At 44.3% G+C, this 15,550-nt stretch overlaps 1 protein-coding gene across 1 annotated transcript in view; it reads right to left on the bottom strand.

Moving 5' to 3' along the window:
* The window catches only part of sbno1 (strawberry notch homolog 1 (Drosophila)), a 158,636-nt gene that overhangs the window by 101,325 nt on the left and 41,761 nt on the right, over positions 1-15,550 (bottom strand). Inside the window, exons 12-13 of the mRNA XM_038817800.1 lie at positions 13,315-13,468; positions 7,318-7,500 (exon numbers count right to left, since the gene is read on the bottom strand). Of these exons, the coding sequence (XP_038673728.1) occupies positions 7,318-7,500; positions 13,315-13,468 (337 nt within the window). The remainder of the gene's footprint in view (positions 1-7,317; positions 7,501-13,314; positions 13,469-15,550) is intronic.

The raw sequence follows: 15,550 nt of genomic DNA, 5'->3' as shown, positions 1-15,550 counted from the left end.
CCTGGTTATAGATGTTTCAACAAGATTAGGGAGGATGGTAAAAGAGGTGGGGGGGGGGGGGGGGGGGGGGGGGGTGTGGCATTGTTAATTAGAGATAGTATAACAGCTGCAGAAAGGCAGTTCGAGGGGGATCTGCCTACTGAGGTAATATGGGTTGAAGTCAGAAATAGGAAAGGAGCAATCACCTTGTTGGGAGTTTTCTATAGGCCCACCAATAGCAGCAGAGATGTGGAGGAACAGATTGGGAAACAGATTTTGGAAAGGTGCAGAAGTCACAGGGTAGTAGTCATGAATGACTTCAACTTCCCAAACATCGAGTGGAAACTCTTTAGATCAAATAGTTTGGATGGGGTAGTGTTTGTGCGGGGTAGTGTTTGTGCAGTGTGTCCAGGAAGCTTTTCTAACACAGTATGTAGATTGTCCGACCAGAGGGGAGGCCATATTGGATTTAGTACTTGGTAATGAACCAGGGCAGGTGACAGATTTGTTGGTGGGGGAGCATTTTGGAGGTAGTGACCACAATTCTGTGACTTTCACTTTCGTTATGGAGAGGGATAGGTGCGTGCAACAGGGCAAGGTTTACAATTGGGGGAAGGGTAAATACAATGCTGTCAGACAAGAATTGAAGTGCAGAAGTTGGGAACATAGGCTGTCAGGGAAGGACACAAGTGAAATGTGGAACTTGTTCAAGGAACAGGTACTGCGTGTCTTTGATATGTATGTCCCAGTCAGGCAGGGAAGAGATGGTCGAATGAGGGAACCATGGTTGACAAGAGAGGTTGAATGTCTTGTTAAGAGGAAGAAGGAGACTTATGTAAGGCTGAAGGAACAAGGTTCAGACAGGGCGCTGGAGGGATACAAGATAGCCAGGAGGGAACTGAAGAAAGGGATTAGGAGAGCTAAGAGAGGGAATGAAAAATCTTTGGCGGGTAGGATCAAGGAAAACCCCAAGGCCTTTTACACATATGTGAGAAATATGAGAATGACTAGAGCGAGGGTAGGTCCGATCAAGGACAGTAGCGGGAGATTGTGTATTGAGTCTGAAGAGATAGGAGAGGTCTTGAACGAGTACTTTTCTTCAGTATTTACAAACGAGAGGGGCCATATTGTGTTGGAGAGGACAATGTGAAACAGACTGATAAGCTCGAGGAGATACTTGTCAGGAAGGAAGATGTGTTGCTCGTTTTGAAAAACTTGAGGATAGACAAGTCCCCCGGGCCTGACGGGATATATCCAAGGATTCTATGGGAAGCAAGAAACGAAATTGCAGAGCCGTTGGCAATGGTCTTTTCATCCTCGCTGTCAACAGGGGTGGTACCAGAGGATTGGAGAGTGGCGAATGTCGTGCCCCTGTTCAAAAAAGGGAATAGGGATAACCCTGGGAATTACAGGCCAGTTAGTCTTACTTCGGTGATAGGTAAAGTAATGGAAAGGGTGCTGAGGGATAGGATTTCTGAGCATCTGGAAAGGCATTGCTTGTTTAGGGATAGTCAGCACAGATTTGTGTGGGGTAGGTCTTGCCTTACATGTCTTATTGACTTCTTTGAGGAGGTGACCAAGCATGTGGATGAAGGTAAAGCAGTGGATGTAGTGTACATGGATTTTAGTAAGGCATTTGATAAGGTTCCCCATTGTAGGCTTGTGCAGAAAGTAAGGAGGCATGGGATAGTGGGAAATTTGGCCAGTTGGATAACAAACTGGCTAACCGATAGAAGAAAGAGAGTGGTGGTGAATGGCAAATATTCAGCCTGGAGCCCAGTTATCAGTGGCGTACCGCAGGGATCAGTTCTGGGTCCTCTGCTGTTTGTGATTTTCATTAACGACTTGGATGAGGGAGTTGAAGGGTGGGTCAGTAAATTTGCAGATGATACGAAGATTGGTGGAGTTGTGGATAGTGAGGAGGGCTGTTGTCGGCTTCAAAGAGACATAGACAGAATGCAGAGCTGGGCTGAGAAGTGGCACATGGAGTTTAACCCTGACAAATGTGAGGTTGTCCATTTTGGAAGGACAAATATGAATGCGGTAGGGTTCATGGCAATGTGGAGGAGCAAAGAGATCTTGGGGACTATGTTCATAGATCTTTGAAAGTTGCCACTCAAGTGGATAGAGCTGTGAAGAAGGCCTATGGTGTGCTAGCGTTCATTAGCAGAGGGATTGAATTTAAGAGCCGTGAGGTGATGATGCAGCTGTACAAAACCTTGGTCAGGCCACATTTGGAGTACGGTGTGCAGTTCTGGTCGCCTCATTTTAGGAAGGATGTGGAAGCTTTGGAAAAGGTGCAAAGGAGATTTACCAGGATGTTGCCTGGAATGGAGAGTAGGTCATACGAGGAAAGGTTGAGGGTGCTAGACCTTTTCTCATTAGAACGGAGAAGGATGAGGGGCGACTTATTTGAGGTTTATAAGATGATTAGGGGAATGGATAAGAGTAGACAGTCAGAGACTTTTTCCCCGGGTGGAACACGCCATTACAAGGGGACATAAATTTAAGATAAATGGTGGAAGATATTGAGGGGATGTCAGAGGTAGGTTCTTTACCCAGAGAGTAGTGGGGGCATGGAATGCACTGCCTGTGGAAGTAGTTGAGTTGGAAACGTTAGGGACCTTCAAGCGGCTATTGGATAGGTACATGGATTAGGGTAGAATAATGGAGTGTAGGTTAACTTAAGGGCAGCACGGTAGCATTGTGGATAGCACAATTGCTTCACAGCTCCAGGGTCCCAAGTTCAATTTCGACTTGATCACTGTCTGTGTGGAGTCTGCACATCCTCCCAGTGACTGCGTGCGTTTCCTCCGGGTGCTCCGGTTTCCTCCCACAGTCCAAAGATGTGCAGGTTGGGTGGATTGGCCATGAAAAATTGTCCAAAATTCTATGATTAACCTCGGACAAAAGTTCGGCGCAACATTGCGGGCCGAAGGGCCTGTTCTGTGCTGTATTTCTCTATCTATCTATCTAAATTCAAACCCATATCCCAAGGGTGAGAAACTGTGCCCTCATGGTCTGTCACCTCAAAGTCACTTACATTGGCATGAAAGCACAATATACCTTTCAATTGAATGGAAAAGCCTACAGAAACATCAGCAGCTTCAATTTGATTGCTACCAATTAGTTCCAAAGAAGTAAACTACCAAACCAATCCAGGGTTGCAGTTATTGCAAATTTTAATACTGGTCTTCATTCAAATTGTTGCTTTCAGTGAACAGCAGAGAGGGTATAGAATGACAATGAAGCACTAACTGCTAACTTTTATATCCACTCAAGCAAAACCATTTCAGGTCAAAATGCACATTTAAATACAGTTAGCCAACTGGAATGCTTGCTGTAAAGTGATGTTTTGGGTAAACCGCTTTGAGAGATCGATCCCTCAGGAACCAGCTTGCAGATTTTTGCCTGTGCCAAACTACTGCTTAACCTTCCAGCATTTGGCTAAAAGCAGCTCGTCTCAATTGTTTCTCGGCCTTTTGGCTGAGATGAGCACAAAATCAGGTATAATGTCTGGATCAGGTACGTCTCCTTTGTGGGGACCATGAATTGGATTCAATTTGAATTTGTTTTTGGAGCAGGCAAGGAGCTGGATTAGAGATTTGCCCCTGGCGACACTGAGTTTTGGCTTTGTAACTCTGATAAAGGAATTTTTAAATTCCTAGGGCAGCACAAGTGGATAGCACTGTGGCTTCACTGAGCCAGGGTCCCAGGTTCGATTCCTCGCTGGGTCACTGTCTGTGCGGAGTCTGCACGTTCTCCCCGTGTCTACGTGGGTTTCCTCTGGGCGCAGACTCGATGCGCCAAATGGCCTCCTTCTGCACTGTATGTTCTATGTATTCACATTCCAATCTAAACTGAACTGAAACCAACACCTGACAGCTTCAGCCCCAGCTCCTCCCATTAATCACAATCTTACTAAAGCTAAACACAATGGTTCTAATTATCTATTCCCCAGGGAACCTTCCTTATATGAACAAAATTCCATTAGCCCAATTTTTACAATGCTTTAACTATCCCTTTGGTGGCCACAAAGCCTGTCTTTCAAACCAGGATTCTGAAAAACATTACTGCAGCATTCTTACACTAACCCAGGCTTTTAACCTTTACTGCACCAAATATAGATAATATATCTGAAATTCCTACATTCGTCACAATTTGACACATGATCACATCTGTCTTGGATATTAGTTCAAAGATGAATATCTGTAAGATCAGGAGAATCCTCCAGCTCCTTCCTGAATATGATTTTTAAGTCTCATTTGAAAGATGGGTACACCATCAATGCCTCTGTAGACCCCGGAGATGTCAGTCTAGATTCTGTGCTCAAGGCCTGGATTGGGACTTAAGCCCACAACATTCTGAATCAGCAAAGACAACAACCATTGACACATGGTCACAATCAGTTCCATAAGAAATAAAACTGTTTTAAGAAGTTTCCAGCAGACCCAAATGTTATCCTTTCCAACTCCTTTCAGATTAGATTCAGAGGACATGTTTATATCAGACGGGTGGACTTTCAAAAGCATTACCAATGCTCCTATAAATACTAAATTACAGTACATTTCAGTTCGATGCCGAATTATAACCAGAATATCCCTATCAAGTATCCTTAACTACAAGCTGTGTGAAAATACCAAGAGTCAAACCATGGCCTGAAGAGCTATACTCAAGTGGCTTTTTGGAAAATCAAAACCTTTCAACACAGCCACACAATATATTGCTCCAAAGAGCTGTTTATGTGCTGTATGACAATAATGCAGACAATATGGCGGCGGTACAAAGGGGGATTTAATACATTAAATATTGCTGTACGAAGACACACATCTGGGCAGAAGATAGGGGTCACTGCACCTTCTACTGAGACAGTAATGAGATTCACAATGGCATCAACATCACTTGCCAAACAGCATCACTTGATAACCAAACCAGATGACTACGCCACTACCATGTTCTATATATGATCGCCGCATATAAATAAGCACCTTCCACAACTTCACAATATCTCAAAGTGCTCTACAGCCAAATGAAGAGCTTCTGAAGTGTACTTGCAACAAAGGGAAATCAGTCAAGATTAGGCAGTCCCTCAGGGTCGAGGATGATTTGCTTCCACTCCAGAGAAGTGGCTTCTGCCGTGACTGAATAGTCCAATCCTGCATTCGCAAACTGTGCCACAGGTTTGGCACGTGGTGTTTGATGAGGTGTGGGGGTGGGAAGCTCTGGATTCTGCTCCATTTCCGCTGTTTGCCCTTGGCCTCCAAGTGCTGCACCCTGTAACACTCGTGACACTAACACCTTTGCAGATGCTTCTTCTGCAGTTTGTGAGTTCTAAGGCAAGCGATTCCCATGTGACGATGGGGGATGTTGCATTTCTTTAGGAGACTTTCAGAGTGTCCTTGCAGCATTTCCTCGGCTCTCCTAGTGATCACTTGCCATTGCGAAGCTCGGAGTAGAGAACTTGCTTGCAGTCGTGTCGGGCATGCGAAAAATGTGGCCTCTCATCGCAGCTGGTTGTGCGTGACCAGTGTCTCAATACTGGGGGCATTGGCCTAGGTGATGACACTCATGTTGGCCTATCCTGCCAGTGGATTTGCAGGATTGTGCAGTGGCAATGCTGGTGATATCCGTGTTTCTGATGTGTACAGGAGGGCGGGGACTATAGCTGCTCTGTAGACCATGAGCTGGCTGCTGGATTTGAGGTCTTGGTCTCTTCGAACACACTGTTCCTCAGGAGTCTGAAGACTGCACTGACGCATTGGAGTCAATGCTGGATTTCATTGTCGATGTCTGTTCACACCGATAGGAGGCTTCCGAGGTGTAGGTGTGTGTGTCTGTGTGCGTGGGCTGGTAGAGAACCTTTGTTTTCTGGATGTTAGTCTGAGGCCCATTCTCTCATGCCTTGGTGAATGTGTCAATGATGTTTTGCAGCTCGGCCTCAATTATAAACAAGAGGGTAGCCAGGGACAGGGTTGGCCCACTGAAGGATAGGCAAGGGAATCTATGTGTGGAGACAGAGGAAATGGGCGAGGTACTAAATGAATACTTTGCATCAGTATTCACCAAAGTGAAGGAATTGGTGGATGTTGAGTCTGGAGAAGGGTGTGTAGTTAGCCTGGGGCACATTGAGATCCAAAAAGACAAGGTGTTGGGCGTCTTGAAAAATATTAAGGGAGGTAAGTCCCCAGGGCCGGATGGGATCTACCCCAGAATACTGAAGGAGGCTAGAAAGGAAATTGCTGAGCCTTGACAGAAATCTTTGGATCCTCACTGTCTTCAGGTGATGTCCCGGAGTACTGGAGAATAGCCAATGAATTTCTTAATGAGCATCTTATATTTATGGTCCTGGTTCTATTCTACATGTTGATCCCGTCAAATGAAGAATTTCCAGACAGAGGGTAGCGGTGAAAGGGTGCTTTTCTGAATGGAAGGCTGTGACTAATAGTTCCGCAGGGATCAGAGCAGGTATGGGTTGCGGATAGTGAAGAGGATCGTAAGAGGATACAGCAGGATATAGATCGGTTGGAGACTTGGGCGGAGAAATTGTAGATGGAGTTTAATCTGGTCAAATGTGAGGTAATGCATTTTGGAATGTCTAATACAGGTGGGAATTATACAGTAAATGGCAGGACCCTTAGGAGTATTGGCAAGCAGACAAATCTGCACGTACAGGTCCTGATTACGGAAAGTGGCAATGCAGGTGGATAAGGCAGTCAAAGTGACATATGACATGCTTACCTTCATCAGTCAGGGCATCGTGTATAAAAATTGGCATGTCATGACGCAGCTGTACAGAACGTTAGTTCGGCCATATTTGAAATATTGCGTATAATCCTGCTTGCCACACTACCAAAAGGATGTCTGGTCTGGAGTGTATTAGCCACGAGGAAGGGTTGGATAAAGTCAGATTGTTTTCACTGGAACGACAGAGATGGAGGGGCGACCTGATTCAGATTTACAAAATTTTGAATGGCATGGACAGAGTGGACAGTCAGACGCCTTTTCCCAGGGAGGAAAAGTCATTACACGGGGACACAAGTTTAAGGTGCAAGGGGGAAAGCTTAGAGGTGATGTGCGAGGCAATTTATTTTTACATAGCGGGTGATGAGTGTTCGGAACGCGCTGCCGGGGGAGGTGATGGAAACCAATATGGCAGCGGCGTTTAAGAGGCATCTTAACAAATACATAAATAGGGTAGGAATAGAGGCACATAGACCCCGGAAATACAGAAGGTTTTAGTTTAGACAGGCACCATGATCACCGTAGGTTTGGAGGGCCTGTTCCTGTGCTGTTCTTTTGAGTTCTTTAATTCATCAGCTTGAACCCACATCCCATTACCTTTCCATTTTTGATCTCTTCCCGGGCAAGTTGCACTATTCTTCTCACTTTGGATGCGATGCAGAGATATTTGAAAAACCTCTGATGCGCCGACCAGAACTGTCCCCACATGGATTTCTTCATCCGCTGCTCTGCATCAATCAGCTCTGCTGACATCTGAAATTTCTCCCTGGCCTCCACCCACTGTAAAAGCAAAAAAAAGCTCTCAACAAAGTTGATTATATTGTGTTTTGTATATAATCTGAAAATGCCTTGAATAAAAATATTTTTCCAGGGGAAAAAAGCTCAATCTAGACCAATACAACTCAAGATTGTTTCATTCCACTGGGAGGGGGGGGGGGGCGGGGATTAGAAAAAAAAAAGATTGTTTCATTCCAACATGGGACAGAAAATTGCTGATCTAATCATAATATTCTCACTAGAAATACAGTGGAATATTTCAAACTGCTCAATAAAAAGTGTTTTCACAAAGGGTATTGGAACACAATGTTTTGCCAATCAATATTGACGCAGCTACAAATCATTTAATAGGAAATTGTATTAATACTGGAAGATACAAAAGGATATGGATAGTGGGCAGACTAAAGTGAACAACTGTAGCAAAGTGAACACAGTTTAATTAATTCCACCTGTGCTGTTAAGACTGCAAACTCTGATTTAATTACACAATTTTTAGAGGGGAGAGGCAAGAAAAAGATTGAAAAATAACATTTTTTCCCATCAATTTTCTGTCTTCCTCCTCTCCTGAAGAATACTTTTTCATTGTAGTCATTAATATATGCTTTAGACCAGGGGCTACTCCACAATGGGACCATCAAAGTTCATTAAAAGACAATATAAAGTGCATGTGTGGACAAGTGTCATGAGAGGTACAAACATGGCAAACATTTTTCTCATTAGGGGACATCAAGGTCAAATGCTGCTCAGGTTGAATCCTAGAATCAAGCAGACAGTGCCAGATAGAATCCTTAGTGTAGAATGCGGCCATTCGTCCCATCAGGTCTGCACCGACCCGCCGAAAGAGCACAACCAAGCCCACTCCTCAGCTTTATTCCAAAACCCCTTAACCTATGGACATCACTGGGCACTGAAGAGCAATTTATCATGGCCAATCCACCTAACCTGCACATCTTTGGACTGTGGGAGGAAAACCAGAGTCTGGGGGTAGCACAGTAGTACAGTGGTCAGCACTGTTGCCATTGCCAGGTCACAATGCCAGGGACTCGGGTTTGATTCCCGGCTTGGATCACTGTCTGTGCGGAGTCTGCACCTTCTCCCCATGTCTGCGTGGGTTTTCTCCGGGTGCTCCGGTTTCCTCCCACAAGTCCCGAAAGACGTGCTTGTTGGTGAATTGGACATTCTGAAATCTTCCTGTGTACCTGAACAGGGGCCGGAATGTGGCAGCAAGGGGCTTTTCACAGTAACTCCATTGAAATGAAATGAAAATCGCTTATTGCCACGAGTAGGCTTCAATGAAGTTACTGTGAAAAGCCCCTAGTCGCCACATTCCGGCGCCTGTTCGGGGAGGCTGTTACGGGGATCGAACCGTGCTGCTGGCCTGTTTGGTCTGCTTTAAAAGCCAGCGATTTAGCCTGGTGAGCTAAACCAGCAGTGTTAATGTAAGCCTACTTGTGACACTAATAAAGATTATGATTATTATGAACCAGAGCACCCAGAGGAACTCCATGCAGACAAGTGGAGAATGTGCAAACTCCACAGACAGTCACCCGAGGGCGGAATTGGACCCGGATGCCTGACACACTGATGTAACAGTGCTAACCATTATGCCGCCCAGGTTATCTGAAATCTGTTAACTTGGTGCAAAACATAAATTAAAGCTTGTGAACTGATCAGAAATGCTCAGGTGGAGCAATTGAGAAATTCGATATCGGCCCCAACCACGAGAGGCAGTAACAGTCGTACTGACTATATGCTGGACTGAGGTACCATTCTTTGAGCAACAAGTTAAATTAAAGTTGTGCCTTTAAAGTGGTTGCAAAATATTCTCTAACACTATTCAAAGAGCTATGAAGTTCACCTGGTGTTCTGAGGAATCACTAAAAATGTTTCTGCCCATCGAACTGTTCATTGGGAGCTTACTATGCATCGATTGGTTTAACCAGGTCGGTCAAGGCAGCCTTGAGGAGGAGTTTATAGAATGTATCAGCAATAGTTTCCTAGAAATGAAAATCGCTTGTCACAAGTAGGCTTCAATGAAATTACTGTGAAAACCCCCTAGTCGCCACGTTCCGGCGCCTGTCCGGGGAGGCTGGTACGGGAATCGAACCGTGCTGCTGGCCTGCTTGAAAATACAATGATTTAGCCCAGTGAGCTAAACCAGCCCCATAGAACAGTATATAATGGAACCTATGAGGGAACAAGGGGTCCTAGATCTGGTTTTGTGTAATAAGACAGGATTGATTAATAATCTCACAGTTAGGGATCCTCGCGGAAGAAGCGATCACAATATGGTGGAATTTAAAATACAGATGGAGGGTGAGAAGGTAAAATCAAACACTAGTGTTTCGTGCTTAAACAAAGGAGATTACAATGGGATGAGAGAAGAACTAGCTAAGGTAGACTGGGAGCAAAGACTTTATGGTGAAACAGTTGAGGAACAGTGGAGAACCTTCCAAGCGATTTTTCACAGTGCTCAGCAACGGTTAATACCAACAAAAAGGAAGGACGGTAGAAAGAGGGAAAATCAACCGCGGATATCTAGGGAAATAAGGGAGAGTATCAAATGGAAGGAAAAAGCATACAAAGTGGCAAAGATTAGTGGGAGACTAGAGGACTGGGAAATTTTTAGGGGGCAACAGAAAGCTATGAAAAAAGCTATAAAGAAGAGTAAGATAGATTATGAGAGTAAACTGGCTCAGAATATAAAAATAGATCGTAAATGTTTCTACAAATGTATAAACCAAAAGAGTGGCTGAGGTAAATATTGGTCCTTTAGAGGATGAGAAGAGATTTAATAATGGGAGATGAGGAAATGGCTGAGGAACTGAACAGGTTTTTTGGGTCGGTCTTCACAGTGGAAGACACAAATAACATGCCAGTGACTGATAGAAACGAGGCTATGACAGGTGAGGACCTTGAGATGATTGTTATCACTAAGGAGTTAATGATGGGCAAGCTAATGGGGCTAAAGTCTCCTGGCCCTGATGGAAAGCAGCTCAGAGTGCTAAAAGAGATGGCTAGGGAAATTGCAGATGCACTAGTGATAATTTACCAAAATTCACTAGACTCTGGGATGGTCCCGACGGATTGGAAATTAGCAAACGTGACACCACTGTTTAAAAAAGGAGGTAGGCAGAAAGTGGGTAATTATAGGCCAGTGAGCTTAACTTCAGTAGTAGGGAAGATGCTGGAATCTATCATCAAGGAAGAAATAGCGAGGTATCTGGATGGAAATTGTCCCATTGGGCAGGCGCAGCATGGGTTCATAAAGGCAGGTCGTGCCTAACTAATTTAGTGGAGTTTTTTGAGGACATTACCAGTGCGGTAGATAACGGGGAGCCAATGGATGTGGTATATCTGGATTTCCAGAAAGCCTTTGACAAGGTGCCACACAAAAGGTTGCTGCATAAGATAAAGATGCATGGCATTAAGGGTAAAGTAGAAGCATGGATAGAGGATTGGTTAATTAATAGAAAGCAAAGAGTGGGGATTAATGGGTGTTTCTCTGATTGGCAATCAGTCGCTAGTAGTGTCCCTCAGGGATCAGTGTTGGGCCCACAATTTTTCACAATTTACATAGATGATCTGGAGTTGGGGAGCAAGTGCAATGTGTCCAAGTTTTCAGACGACACCAAGATGAGAGGTAAAGCAAAAAGTGCAGAGGATACTGGAAGTCTGCAGAGGGATTTGGATAGGTTAAGTGAATGGGCTAGGGTCTGGCAGATATAATACAATGTTGACAAATGTGAGGTTCTCCATTTTGGTAGGAATAACAGCAAAAGGGATTATTATTTAAATGGCAAAAGATTAAAACATGCTGCTGTGCAGAGAGACCTGGGTGTGCTAGTGCATGAGTCGCAAAAAAGTTGGTTTACAGGTGCAACAGGTGATTAAGGCGGCAAATGGAATTTTGTCCTTCATTGCTAGAGGGATGGAGTTTAAGACTAGGGAGGTTATGCTGCAATTATATGCGGGGTTAGTGAGGCCACACCTGGAGTATTGTGTTCAGTTTTTGGTCTCCTTACCTGAGAAAAGGCGCACTGGCGCTAGAGGGTGTGCACTAGGATAATCCCAGAGCTGAAGGGGTTGGATTACGAGAAGAGGTTGAGTAGACTGGGACTGTACTCGTTAGAATTTAGAAGGACGAGGGGGGATCTTATAGAAACATATAAAATTATGAAGGGAATAGATAGGATAGATGCGGGCAGGTTGTTTCCACTGATGGGTGAATGCAGAACTAGGGGGCATAGCCTCAAAATAAGGGGAAGTAGATTTAGGACTGAGTTTAGTAAGGAACTTCTTCACCCAAAGGGTTTCAAATCAATGGAATTCCTTGCCCAGTGAAGCAGTTGAGGCTCCTTCATTAAATGTTTTTAAGATAAAGATAGATCGTTTTTTGAAGAATAAAGGGATTAAGGGTTATGGTTTTCAGGCCGGAAAGTGGAGCTGAGTCCACAAAAGATCAGCCATGATCTCATTGAATGGCGGAGCAGGCTTCAGGGGCCAGATGGCCTACCCCTGCTCTTAATTCTTATGTTCTTAAATAGGAGATATTAGCTGAGGTTACCAAAAGCTCGGGCAGCACATTAGCATAATGGTTAGTACAGTTGTTTCACAGCTCCAGGGTCCCAGGTTCGATTCCCAGCTTGAGCCGCTGTCTGTATGGAGTCTGCACATCCTCCCCGTGTGCACGTGGGTTTCCTCCGGGTGCTCCGGTTTCCCCTCACGGTCAAAAGGATGTGCAGGTTGGGTTGATTGGCCATGCTAAATTGCCCTTAGTGTCCAAAAACAGGTTTGGTGGGTTGCGGGGATAAAGGGGATAGGGTGGAGGCGTGGGGCTTAAGTAGGGTGCTCTTTCCAAGGGCTGGTGCAGTCTCAATGGGCTGTATGGCCTCCTTCTGCACTGTAAATTCTATGATGTATGAAATGGTTGCAATGCTTCTCACGTTACAATAGTGTCGACATTCAGAAGTGTTTCATTGGCTCGGAAGTGCTTTGGAAAACTGAGGTTGTGAAAATGCTGCACAAGTAAGTCTTCCTACTTTCGTTTTGCCACAATCTACAGTTTTGATGAATAACCTTTTAATTTACACAGGACTCTCTCAGGACGCTAGGTATGTAGGAACGCAATATATTTTAATAGATTTAGATTGGTCACATGTACCACGGTACAGTGAAAAGTATTATTCAGTGTACAGTCCAGGCAGATTGTTCCATACATAAAAAGCACAGGACACACCATAAATACACAATGTAAATGCATGAACATAGACACGGGTTAAGCATAGGGAGTATAGGGCTAGTGTTAATATCTGAAAACAGATCCTAACGTCTTGTTTGTTTCACGCTTTGCATGAGAAATGTAGCAGTTGTGCTTACGGTCAGTTTTTATCACTACATTAAGGCCAATAGGTGGTTGGTCCCTCTACACCCAACGCACTTGATCACTGGCTCTTAATACATAGTGGAGTAACCTACGGCCACAGCATTGTTTTCTCAGTTTCCTCACAATGAAACACAGAAACATACATAGAAGCAGGAAGCCATTTGACCCTTCGAGCCTTCTCCTCCGTTCATTATCATGGCCGAGCGTCAGGTTCAACATGTATGGAAACTACTGACCCAGTCAAGATCCAAAATCAATGGCTTCAAAGCTCAAACCAGGTGCTACTAAAATGGATTTTGGCAGTTGGAACGTAAATTTTCACAACATCTGCCACAGAACCTTACATGAGCAAAGTGACAACTGTGGGTAGCAGCTTAAGCTCCAATTTTCACACATCCAGTTAGAAGTCTGAAGTTTAAACAATGACTTACCAGTTTAACTGCTTTATTATACATCTTGATGTAATCTTGACTTAAGGGAACTTCTTCAATTTTGAAGGTTACTCCAGAAAAGCTCAGTTGTCTTGCTATATACATTCCCCTTAGCTTCATATCCATAGCAACAATTTCCATTGCTCCAACACCTCTGGTTTATAACAGTAAAAATATGAACAAAATCAACGCATGCGTTTATACCAAGCAATTTAATAATGGTCACCTACAAAGAGGTGTTTGTAAAACATGAGAACAGTATTTAGACATAGCCAAACTACTAAATAACATTAAGTATTTTATGATTCAGGTTCACACTTTTGATTATCAGACAGTAATGATCTCACTGGACTGTGTGGTTCCAAAAGGGGATAGACATTTCCCACAAACTGCAAAAGTAGAGACCTTGTGGCACACTCCCCCCCCCCCCCAATGGGCCTGGCAAAAAGAATTTTCCAGAGAATCTTGTGAACCAAACTAAGTTCAGCGCAATTGGACACATGCAGGGTATTGTTCCACTCCTCTCCCTCCACTAACTATTTATACATGAAGCTGCAGAGAAGTTATTACAATCACAAGTTATTACAAGCAGGAACAAAAAAAATTCTGTATAACAGTCAAGTATTTACATCTGGATTCCTGAGATTCTTATATTTATTAACTCGGTTGAAATTATGTTTCCAATGTAATTATTACTGGCTATATATTATGAACCTATTTCACTACAAATGGTATTCAACTCAAATATTGAATTCCACATGCACTTCCTTTTTTATCTTTGATATCCGATTTAATAACTTGTGGATAAAGGTGGCTGAGAGATTACCTGACGGGAAACTGATTTAGACCTTAATTGGAACAAATTAAACTCGAGCAGAAATCTAGCACAGAAGAAAAGCGCACAGGCTACAGCTGAGAACCAAAAGGTAAAACACCTTTGCAGAATCCGAGGTCAACTGTAGGTAGAGCTGAGACAAAACTGTCTAGCAAGATCACTTGTTTTCATACTTTAGCCAAGCTAGGCTCTGCACTGTTTGAGCTGATCAGAATTCAAGCGTGGGAAGTCAGACTCTTCCTGATCGGCAGGAAGATGGGTTCTTTTTTTTTTTTTTTACACATTTTTCCAATTAAAGGGCAATTTAGCATGGCCAATCTACCTACCCTGCACCTCTTTGGGTTGTGGGGGTGAGACCCTTGCAGACACAGGGAGAATGTGCAAACTCCACACTGATAGTGACCCGGGGCCGGGTCGGCAAGGTAGCACAGTGGTTAGCACAGTTGCTTCACAGCGCCAGGGATCCGGGTTCGAGTCCCGGTTTGGGTCACTGTGCAGAGTCTGCACATTCTCCCAGTGTCTGTGTGAGTTTCCTCTGGGTGCTCCGGTTTCCTCTCACAAGTTCCAAAAGACGTGCTTTTAGGTGAATTGGACATTCTAAATTCTCTCTGTGTACCCGAACAGTGGCTGTAGTGTGGCAACTAGGGGATTTACACAGTAACTTCATTGCAGTATTAATGTAAGGCTACTTGTGACACTAATAAGTTATTATCCTTCTCTCAAGTTAATGAACTGTTTTGAGTTATATGATGTGGAAATGTTCATGGTGATTTTCTAGTACTCATACAGTAAATATCAGATTTATTTATTGTTAGGTTTTAAAATCTGCCGTGGTGATGTGATTTGAACGCAAACTCCTTAGAAATGATGCTTAAAGGGCAGCACAGTGGACTTCCGGTGGCTGTGATGGAGTAGGAAGCCACACATTTGGGAGCTCCCGTTTTAAAGAGACTTTTCGGCTCTTTTGAGAGCCCAAAACGGAAATTTTTCGATGTCTCCCGGTGGGGGAAGGTGTGCTGAACAACTTTCCCTGCAGTCCATGCCTCGAACTCGGAATGGAAAGGGGGAAAAAACAGCAGCAGCTCCTCAGAAAAAACGGGGGAAGGAATCCAAGATGGCCACCGGAGGAGCCCCAGAGGATTGGAGGCTGTGGGCCCAGGAGCAACAAACTGACCTCCTGCGCTGCTTTAAAGAATTCAAGGATGAGGTGCTGAGCTCTCTGCAGGAAATGAACAGAAGGCTGTCAGAGATTCAGTCCACCCAGGGTGCTGCCATCAAGGAGTTGCAGACGCAGGCCACTGAACGAGAGGAGGAGGCCGTGGTCCTCGTGAGTAAGGTGGAGGGGCACGAGGCACTCCACAAGAAGTGGCAGAAACGCTTCGAGGAGCTTGATCACCACAT

Source organism: Scyliorhinus canicula, chromosome 1, assembly GCF_902713615.1.
Source record: "Scyliorhinus canicula chromosome 1, sScyCan1.1, whole genome shotgun sequence".
NCBI classification, from domain to species: Eukaryota; Metazoa; Chordata; class Chondrichthyes; order Carcharhiniformes; family Scyliorhinidae; genus Scyliorhinus; species Scyliorhinus canicula.
Note: the sequence above shows the minus strand (reverse complement) of the source record. Positions and strands in the feature narration are given on the sequence as shown.